An 11,169-nucleotide genomic window follows, 5' to 3' on the forward strand; every position below is an offset into this window, starting at 1 on the left:
TGTTTCTACAATGCTTATCCGTACCAACAAAGCTTCTTGGAACGTTCTCCTGGACGACAGATCACCTTTTATGACCTCGACTTTGGTTAGCCGAGGAGGCACTCATCCTCGGCCCACCCTCCTACGCCATTATAACCAAAACTAACTTCTTCATTTACTAACACGGGCTCCCTTGACAATGTTTACTCCTCCTCGGTCGACCTCTCGTCCCCAACTTGGGCCTTAGGCCCAATATTTACATAGATAATGAGCTCTTGGCCCAATATCCCTACAACTGTTGAGAAAAAAAAAATAATTTTAGTGGTGAGTTCAAATTAGAACCAATAGCAACTTACCACATATGATTTATTATAAAATTGGTTTTACAACAATTATATCTGGCCACAAGTGCTCTGCAAGACTTGTTAAAAAAATCACAAAAAGTTTTAAGTAATAAAGAAAAAAAAATATTTAAATAGAATAGAGTAAATATAGAAAACAGCTTGGAAAATATATTTGAAAAAGTAAGATAAATAGTAAATGTAATTATTCACTCTTTAAGAGCATTCGCACTAGGCATGCCAAATGGCATATGTAGAGCAATTTTATTGTTTTCACACAAAAACCATGCTTCATTCGGAATTGTAAAACTCAACTATGAAATTTTTTTTTGCAATAGTGCTACAATGCAATTCTACTTTTAGAATTGCACTGTAGCACAATTCTAAAACAAAATAATAGTTTTTAATATACTCTCTCCTCCTTTTTAACCCCAAAAGTTCTCTCTCCTCTCTCATTATTTCTCTTCTTTTCTCTCTCTTCCTTCTCTCTTTCTCATTTGCTCTCTACTCTCTTCAGATCTAAGACCTCGTGCTCTCTCCAATGACCCTCTCTCTCTCTCTCTCTCTCATCTAGTGGTTGTGGGTTTCTCTATCTCTCTTTGGTGGTGGTGGGTTTGTGACTGACGTGGGCATGGGTCGATGTGGGTTTTGATGCCGGTGGAGATCGGAATGGGAATGATAACGGTGGAGATTGGCGTGGTGTAGATCAGTGGGTGGCGAGATCGGTGGATTGGGTTTTGATTTTGCTATGAAATTTGGGTTTTGATTTTGCTATTAATTCTGGTTGGATGGTGAGACTAGGCTTTGATTTTGCTAAGAGAGAGTGACATTGGTGGTGAACTGGTATTTTGCTAGGATTGTGGATGCCTGGAAGTGGTGTGGTTGAGAGGATGGTTGTTGTGTGGTGAGAGTGATAGAGAGACAGAAATTAGAAAGGAGAAAGATATAATTTGTTTATTATTTGATTGTATAATTTATATTATTTTAATATGTTAAATTGTAAAATAAAAATTAAAATACTAAAAATATTGTAAAAATATATTGTATAATTGATAAAATGATTTTTTAAAATGATAAAATAGCATGAAACAAAATTTTCAAATGTAAATGCTCCAAACGATGCAAAAAATTAAAAGCACAGCTAAAAATGATACTGGAGGGCAACTTTTTATTAGCTTATACGTGGAGAACACGTGTGAAGGCACGGAAATCAAATCATGAGTCGACAGCCACGCAATTGAGTGTGGAAATAGTTTTGTTCCAGGATTACTCAATACCTCTCATCCATTGCATCTATACAAATTGAGATGTTTTAAAAGCTACATTTTTTCTTCTTATTTATTTTAATCCAAAACAGAGTCAGAGAAGGGGCGATGGAGTCATGGGGAGAGCTAGAGGAAAAAGTGGTGATGGTAACTGGGGCTTCCTCAGGCCTTGGTCTTGAATTTTGCCTCGACCTTGCAAAAGCTGGTTGCAAGATCATTGCCGCCGCTCGACGCGTCGACCGACTCCAATCACTCTGTCACCAAATCAACTCTTCTTCTTCTTCTACAAGTTCCCCTCGAGCTGTGGCTGTGGAGCTCGACTTGACTGCTGATGGACCCACCATCGAGAAGTCCATAAAGAAAGCTTGGGATGTGTTTGGCCACATCCATGCCTTGGTCAACAATGCCGGACTTAGAGGTTAGGAATTAAATACTAGCTTCTGCTTTTTTCTGTTTTTTTTAGGAAAATGTTAACGAATGACTGACTTAAGGGCATGGAAACTATTTTTAAAATTATTTTATGGAAAAATGAGCATGGCCCTTATTTTTATTTTTATAATTTTACTAATTATTAGACCGGGACATCAATTAGTTTTAGGTGTAGGGGGATTGAAATCGATATCTTATTCCACAATTAGAGATTTTACTAGTTGAATTAGTTGAAACCCATGTAAGTAAGCTATACCTATGCTTGCTTTATGTGACAGTTTAGTGTAATAAACTCAACAATTTATCTTATTTTAACTACAATTTCTCAACAAAGTTTGGGTGGTAGGTTGATAATCACAAGTAAAAAAGTGATGTCAATGATGAACCAGATGAAAATCTTTTATAACTTGTCCCCTCGGTATTGTTGTGAAAATTGAATAGTACTTTCAGTATTAAAATATCATTTGTGATTCCAATATCTCTACAGACACATCCAATTTTCTAATATGCTAAGGTGTCAAGTTGTGATGATAAAATAGTAGCACTTGACAGTTGACACCTCAACATGCTGTGAAATTGGGTGTGTCTGTACACTTATTGATATGATTCACATGGAAGAATTTGTGTCTAGGTAAGTTCTAACTAGAATTGATGTGAATTTGCATTTAAAAAATAATAATAATAATAATATGGCAAATTGAAACAATTTAAAAAGTCTATGGTTTTAATTGGAACTTTTAAAAATCTAGGTGTAATTTGAAACCAATCAAAACTATAGGGAGAATTGTGAAATTTTCCCTTTGTTAAATTTTGTTTTTAATTCTGTTTGTTGTGTGTTTCCTGAGAAATTGACTGAAGGAAAATTAAGGTTTGGATTTGGTAATTTGTAGTTTTGTACTGATACAAAGAAAACTAAAAAAGGAATTAAACCATTTAATTTCTCTTTACCTAATATGGTAAATTTGGTTTTGTGTGTGTTTGATTGGGTGATAAATAAATAAGTGTGAAGTGTTTGATTCTCCAATTTCACATTGTTAGGCTTCAAATGGTTCGCCTGTCATATTTGGTTGGCACCAGACAGAGCAAATTCTAGTTTTTTGTTATGTGGACAGGATTCATGCAATTTAATGCCCGTGGGAGTAACTTAGTAAGGTGTGCTTAGAGATATAAATACGATAATTCAACTTCAATTGATTGTGTGGATTTTTATAAACCAATTAATCTCTATGTGTCTGCCTTTTGGATCTCCTTCTTTGAGAGGATTAAGAGTTATAGAAGCTTCTATGATATTCTCGAGTTGTTATGCACAAGAAATATTATTAGGACTGCCCAGGAACCCACCCTTTCATGTGACGGATGGACTCCACTCTTGAGTCTCCACAGGAACCCACCCTCATGTGAGCTCACACGCAAACATATATATGAATACACACACACACACACACACACACACACACACACACTACATGGTGCTCATAGGTTTTCCAGTACTTGACTATTCTCTAAGGGATGTGCACAAACAAGGTAATTATAGGGTAGAATCCCTTGGAAGTGGCCCCAAAATGCTAGTTACAAGTTTTGAACCCAAGAACTTATAGGTTTTGAGACCTTTTACTTCTAATATTCTATTCTTTAAACACTTTATACATCATTTTCACACTGGACTACATTCACGTTGTCTTGTTCATAAATGTAAACATTGCACATACACATATTGTGGACACAGGTATGTAAAGGGATGATATCCATACATGGACAAGTGTGCTTAGATGACTCTGGATCATCCACAGTTGATTATTTAAGAAATATATCTTTTGAGTTTTCATTCTTGTATTGACAAGATCAGTTCTAACTCAACAGACACCTTCATTCCTTTTAAGTGCTAGGTGGAAGGTGAGGTCGTAGGTTTAAGACTGGGTATGAGTAACTTACCAATTTATTTATAAAATAAAATAATCAGTGTGCTTGGAATTTTTGTGTTTGTATTTTTGGCATTTGCTTCTTCATCTTTATTATAATTCTATGAGCTTTTTAAACATGTTCATGTACCAGGATGCCTATCTGGCTGTTTTTGTTACTGAATTGTTGAAGGTTATCGTTGATAAATATTTCTCACTCTTATGCTGTGTACATTAGGTAATGTGAGATCTCCATTAGAATTATCTGAGGAGGAATGGAATCATGTTATCAAAACAAACTTAACAGGAAACTGGCTGGTGTCAAAATACATTGGCATACACATGCGTGATGCTGAGAGGGGAGGATCAATCATAAACATATCTTCAGTTGCTGGTCTCGACCGTGGGCAATTGCCTGGTTCTGCCGCCTATGCTGCTTCAAAGGCAGGCCTAAACATCTTGACAAAGGTAATGTCAATTGCCATGGAACTCTTCCAAAATTTAGGGGTAATACCATTGTCATGTTTTATAATTGTTTGGAAACAAAATATTTTCTATAAGATGAAAAATCGTAGTAACTTCATAGAAAAATACACTGCAGAGATTTAAAAAAAAAAAAAAAACACTCACGCTAAACAAAAATAAATTTATTTCAATTGATTCAACAATAGGTAAACAAATAGAATTTACTTCTTTTGATTCTTTTGTATTTGATCTGTACACCCCTGTATATTCCTTGTATACCTAGGTGTCTATTTTTTTATATTAATAAATCTCTATCACTTATCAAAAAAATTACTTCTTTTGATTCAAGAAAAGGTCAAGTTTGGTGCATTTCCTATAAAAAAAATTTAAAATAAAAGAGGAAATATTACATCACCTTAAGATATATATTTTTCCCAATTGAGAGGAAAAAGAAAATTCCAAGAGAAACATCAAAAGAATAGACACACAAATGAAGACTGGAGATTCACTTCAGGTCAGACATTTTCAAGTACGTGTACTAAATATTCTCTTGTTGGTCCCCATTGAAACTGAGTAACAAAACATATATACCATCTCCAAACACCATCATATTGCATTTTCATGAAATTGGGACAGGCTTATTATGTTTGCTGATTGTTTGCCTATATGTGTGTTTCTTTTTCTTTCCTTATTTTTTATTTTAGTAACTTTGGGTCTGATGGCCTGTACTTCATGAGTTGTCATCCCTGGCTACTGTGCTATCACTTTGGTTGTCTTTTTAGACTAGGATGCTACTTTTTCTATAATTATGTGATGAACACGTCATAAATTAATTATTTATGGAATACCCTGAACTTATTTAGAGATAGGAGCCAGGCTCTTCTTAAGTCTTTACCCATAGGAAATGTATCCTTATCAGACTAGTTTTTCTTTTTTTTGCTGTTTTTGTCCCGATTGCTTTTTTATAATTGTGCTGCATGATATGTATGCATGTGTGTGTGTGTGTTGATTTTGTTCTTCTTGTATATAATGTTATTTCTACTTATGACAGGTCATGGCATTGGAATTGGGTGTATATAAAATTAGAGTGAATTCTATATCACCTGGCATTTTCAAATCTGAGATTACCCAGAGTCTCTTGCAAAAAGAATGGCTGCATAACGTGACAAAGAAAATTATCCCGTTAAGAGAATATGGCACTACTGATCCAGCATTGACATCACTTGTTCGATACTTGGTACATGAATCTTCCGAATATGTTTCGGGCAACATTTTCATTGTTGATTCTGGTGCAACCATACCAGGTGTTCCTATCTACTCTTCCCTTTGAAAGCCATGTTATGTAGTGAGATATAACTGTCTTATCAAGACAAGTGTAAATATTCTTGCTGCAAATTTTGTTTCTTATCCTTCATAGAATTTCCAATAACTACTTCATTGCCTTTTGAAGATTACAACTAAACAGGTTAGCAGATATATGTGAAATATTCATAGTTTCTGGAAGACTGGAACTTATGGATTATTTTGTTCCTTTTTAATCCTACTATTGAGTGTTCTGTGCATCGTGATGCCTGGCATTTTTACTTATGTCTATGAATTTAACATTGTGTGGTCATAAGCTTAGCAACATAGATTCAAACTGGTCCTAAAATTGTGTTGTCCTTGAAAAGTTCTCTTGTTGATGTACAAGTTTCAAGAAGCTCAAGAGGATTGAAATCTGATTTCGTCTTTAAACTAGACCCTTAGCAGCTGAATTTTATTGCTGCCTAGTGGAAGCCAATACATCTATTTTCAATGAGGCCAATTTTCCATCTATGGCAATTATGAATTATGATCACAATGAGAGCTAGAATTTTCTGTTATATTCGTTTTGTTTGCTATATAGGCTGTTCTGTCTAAAACCATAAACCTGCAACAATCTTAGGGATCCTAAGCAAATGGATATCAAAGAGGGAAAGATCAGCTGCAAATTCAGCAACCTTTTTCCTGCAGCGGTGTTGTGAAATTGAGAATTTGAAGATAAATCTATTGCTACCATTTAATTTCCCTGGGGTGTTGAGAGTCTGAGATCGAGATTGGTTTTGTAGCAATGATTTGAATCACTTGATCGCTTCTTTGTGCGAATGAGTGTGGTTTGCGGGTGCCTGCCTGTGTTTCTGCATAGACCAAAATACTTTTTTTATAGCTTCAGAAATAGTTATTGTTTTGATGATTTGATCCATATCCAACATTCCAACCCTTAACTGGCCGAGAGCTCAAGACTAGCTACTTCTTCTTCTTCTTCTTCTTTTTTTTTTTTTTTCAACTCTACGGACACAAAATTTTATCCTCAAAATTTTTCACAATTTATTAACATGACAGATTGCCCGTGGTGTACAATCAGTTTTGTATAGGTTGATGAACTCAACACTAACATCATTTTTATTTCCACCACTTATGACATTTCACTTCAACAAGTTGGGACAAAAGTTGCGTCCTTAAATTTATTATTTAAGAAAAAAAATCAGTAGTTACAATAATGGAATAGGAGATTCAAAACTTGTTTTGAAGAACAAGCAATAACCTTGAGTTACACGGCCATTAAAGACCTTATTGTCCGGCCTTGAACTCAAGAAAAGCTCAAGATATGAAAGAGTTGACATTTCGTGGAAAATGTACCAGATCTAGTTGACAGTTTTAGCGTACGTATTATTTGTTTGTCAGAGGACCATGGTAAGCATTTGAAGGAATCTGAAATTTGCTCATTTAGCCAAATTGCATCATCTCCTCACAAATCTCCTGCTATTCAGTGACACTTATAAATTGTAATGGAAAATGGTTTTTACTGTAATCGAAGTAGTTAACTAGGATTGAAACTAAGTATTGCGTCCGTACATTACCTATCAAGCTTTTGAAGCTTGTTGTAGGGACAAAGAACCTTAAAAATCCAAACAACGTAGGATTCATAGTAACAATTCTTTTTTCTATTTTTTAATGCAAGGATTCACATGGTGTCCAAGAATTGTCTAATCATCCTACACAGGGCAAATGGTCTCGACTTCGACAAGCCCAAGTTTCTTCTCCTTCTCTTCGGGGGGTAAAAAGAAGATAAGGGTCTAAGTAAACAAGTAATGGATGACAATAGAATTCTCCCTGAGCTACCAAATAAGAGGCAGCAAGTTTCCAAGGAGGATGTCTCTCAATCACAGATATTGGCGGAGGCTGTCCCACAACCCCACCAGATGCAATGATTCTCTTAGTAATGATCTATCATGGGCTTGGGAACCCATGTACAAAGAGAGAGCTTGGTGAAATATTACGGGCAAAAAATCCCTCTACCATGCTCATAGCCAAAACATGGGCAGGCAAAGCAAAGTTAGAGCACATCCTCAGTACGACTAAGTCTTTGATCAATAGCGATTCTATCATGGAAGCAGCTTTCATGGATTTCAAAGAGTTGCTGTCGTGGATGATCAAAATGGAACATAATAAAAAGTCGTTCTCAGTCATGTTTTAGATATTAGGGACACATCGGAATCGGGTCAGAACTAACCAAGCTTGTTGCATTCCAAAGCAACTCGTCAATGTGGCCAACGAATTACTATCGGAATTCCAGGCAGTGCAACAACCTCCCCAACCACAGTCCACCCCGATCCAAGTTCATTGGAGAGCTCCTATCTTGGACATGGTTAAGGTCAATCTTGAGGATGTACGATTCAATTGGGGGCAAACACCAAGGTTCGGTGTGGTTTTGACAAGATGTTTAAGTAAATTACACTACTCTCATGTTAAGAGAGAGGGTAATATGGTTGCTACTGTTTTAGCTCTGTTTGTTTTAATTGTTTTAGATTATAAGGCGTGGATGGAGGATGCTCCCCCACAGTTCCTTTCTTTTGTTTCTAGCAGACTCTGATGTTTTTCTTTAAATAAAAGGCACTTCGTTGATTCTAAAAAAAAAAGAAGAATTGTCTAATCATGAGTGTCTTAAATCAAATGCATGCTAGTGATAACATTGAAAATCACAGTAACTAGATCGATAGCATTAAAATGATGAAATCTCAAATGAGATTTAGCAAATTCTCCATCTTTCATAACTAATTGGAGGCAGTTTTCATCTTCAAGTGAAGGCCGTATTTGCAAAAGGAGCTTCTTTTTATTTTATTTTTTTCGTTTCCTCAAAAGTCCCCACTGGATGGATTTTGGTGCAATAGCGTCTTCCAAACAATGTCGTGGGTTCAACTTGGAAATCCCCTCTTATAGATCCTGTAGAAAGAGGAGTATTGTGCACTGGATCCAAGAGCTTATCATCCAGCCTTGAACTCGAGAAAAGCACAAGATATCATATAGAGTTGATGTCTCTATTGTAAATATTATTTTGGGGTGACTGATTTGACTCAAAATCATTTTTCCTACAAGTGGTTTAAAAAATGTTATTTTACCAACTTGAGGTAAAATCTGTTTGTCTTCCGTAACCAACTTTTGTTAAAAATGATAATAAATATGTATTTTTGCTCTCCTTTTATATTTGTTGTTTCTTTTTTTTTTTTTTTTTTTTTTTTTGGAAAGGAAAAAATGATAAGAAAAAGGTCATTTGGTAAAAAATTTGTGGAATTTCTTAGCATTTCAAACTTAAGAGAGGCACAAGAACCCAGCTCCTCTCTTCAATATTTAACCACCGAACCCATTTCTAACCCACCCATTTGCCACTTTAGACCTTAACCAAAACACATTCCTTGGATTTCAAGTAGGGTCATGTTGGGTTACATGTGTGAGTGAAGTCCCACATTGAATAAAGATGAGAAAAATGAGTGGTTAATATAATATAATTGAGCACATACCCATAGGGCTTAGGCCTTTTGGGTTAAAGTGTGTTTCTATATGTCTTATTAATTACTCAAGAAAGCTCCTCAAGCTGTTTATCTCCCCAACAAGTGGTATCAGAGCCTATGGTGGTGAGGTGTTCATAGTCCCTACCCAGCAAGGACAAAAAAAGTCTAAATGGCCCACACACAAAGATCTTGGAGAATGAAAAAAAAAAAAAAAAGGCTCAACAAAGGAATATTGCTAATGGTGCTAAATAATGGTGTGATGCGAGGTTCCCATGGACATGGACGTGTGGGGTTCCCATGGATGTGCGTGTGGGGTTAACACGTGGTTCTTATGGGTGGCATACAAGAGACCCATGGATGATGCGTTGATGAAGTGAAAAGCCCATTAGCCAAGGGGGAGTGAATAGGACTTGTTCATAGCCCACAGAGAGGTCTTGAAGCCTGTAGAGAGGCAGACTCACACGTGAGGGGGGAGATTGTTGGGTTACACGTGTGAGTGAAGTCCCACACTGAATAAAGATGAGAAAAATGAGTGGTTAATATAATATAATTGAGCACATACCCATAGGGCTTAGGCCTTTTGGGTTAAAGTGTGTTTCTATATGTTCTATTAATTACTCAAAGAAGCTTCCCAAAGTATTTATCCCCCCAACAGGTCACGGCTTCTTAGACCCATTCATCATTGGTGAGAGCCTTAGGCCCAAGCTCGAGCTCCCTCAAAACAATCCCCAACTTTGGAGATGACCATTGTCTAGTCGAGGGAACAATACCACTCTAAAGATATTCTCCAATAGTAATTCCTAATTTGAGTCAAAATTTATATAGGTCTATTTCATATGGATCTTGGAAATCTTGAAAAATTGGATATGTTTTTTCACTAGCAAGGAGGTTGAATCATTTTCATCACTTATCCCTCAAAACATCAATCAACTATTTCTTATATTCTACTTTGTAGGAAGATTACTTTATTTGGAATTCAGTTTAGACTTTTTCAATTAAAAAAATCAGTCTTTTAAAAGGACATTGAGATTCAATTCCTTTTATCTTTTTATTAAAATTGAACTGGTCGATCCTACCATTTAATTTTAATTTTTCTTGCAATAATATTGAATGAAAATTCATCAATAATCACATAATACCAAGGAAGGATCGAATGTAATTGGTACTTGACCTATAAATAAAAAAGTGAAGGGAAAAAGATAATTAAATAGAACACTGTTTGTTGTGAAATGATAGAAATATATAAAACAAAGTAAAAGAAACAAGAAATATATATTGATAAACTCTTATATTCAAGTGGTCATCCACAATTCTTTTGATCTCTCTTAGATGTGTACAATAATAGTAAAGTAATCTCACATGTATATAGGACCTTAGAATGATTATAGAGTTTACGAGATAAGGCTGTAATAATGAGTACATTTATGGATATACATCTCTTCTATAGACACTCATGGATATACATCTCCCCCACATAACCTTTTCATTGCCTAAATTTTACACATTCCAATCAGACTTTATTTCTAACACTCCCCATCGGATGACCATTTCATAAGAATATGCCTCGTTAAAACCTTGCCAAAGAAAAACCCTGTGGAAAAATATTTTGGTTAAGGAAAAAGAGTACAATATTCTTGTGTAACTTCTAGTGCCTTAGGATTGCCTCATTAAAACCTTACAAAGGAAAATCCAATGGGAAAAAAATCTTAACGAAGGAAAAAGAGTACAATCAACACACATCCTTTAGAAAATTTACTCCCCCTCATGAGTACATAGAATTTCCATTGTTCATGGTAAAAATATCCTTAAGTCGACGCATGCTAATATTGTGCACCATCTCCTTAAAAGTTGCAGTTGGTAATGGCTTAGTGAGCATATCAACCAAATTATCACATGATCTTATCTGCTTGACATCAATATCGCCACTTTTCTAGAGCTCATGTGTATAAAAGAATTTTGGTGCAATATGCTTGCTTCTATCACC

The 11,169-nt window shown here is 35.5% G+C and overlaps 1 protein-coding gene across 1 annotated transcript; it reads left to right on the forward strand.

Annotated features, from left to right (window-relative positions):
* The first annotated feature begins 1,412 nt into the window (after positions 1-1,412).
* On the forward strand, positions 1,413-5,939 carry LOC112015415 (uncharacterized). The gene is made up of 3 exons (XM_024047820.2): positions 1,413-2,003; positions 4,151-4,380; positions 5,429-5,939. Exons 1-3 carry the CDS (start codon positions 1,694-1,696, stop codon positions 5,705-5,707), a joined length of 819 nt encoding a protein of 272 aa, XP_023903588.2. The 5' UTR covers positions 1,413-1,693; the 3' UTR covers positions 5,708-5,939.
* The last annotated feature ends 5,230 nt before the right edge of the window (positions 5,940-11,169 follow it).

The sequence above is a fragment of the Quercus suber genome, unplaced genomic scaffold (genome assembly GCF_002906115.3).
Source record: "Quercus suber isolate HL8 unplaced genomic scaffold, Cork oak 2.0 scaffold_709, whole genome shotgun sequence".
NCBI lineage: Eukaryota > Viridiplantae > Streptophyta > Magnoliopsida > Fagales > Fagaceae > Quercus > Quercus suber.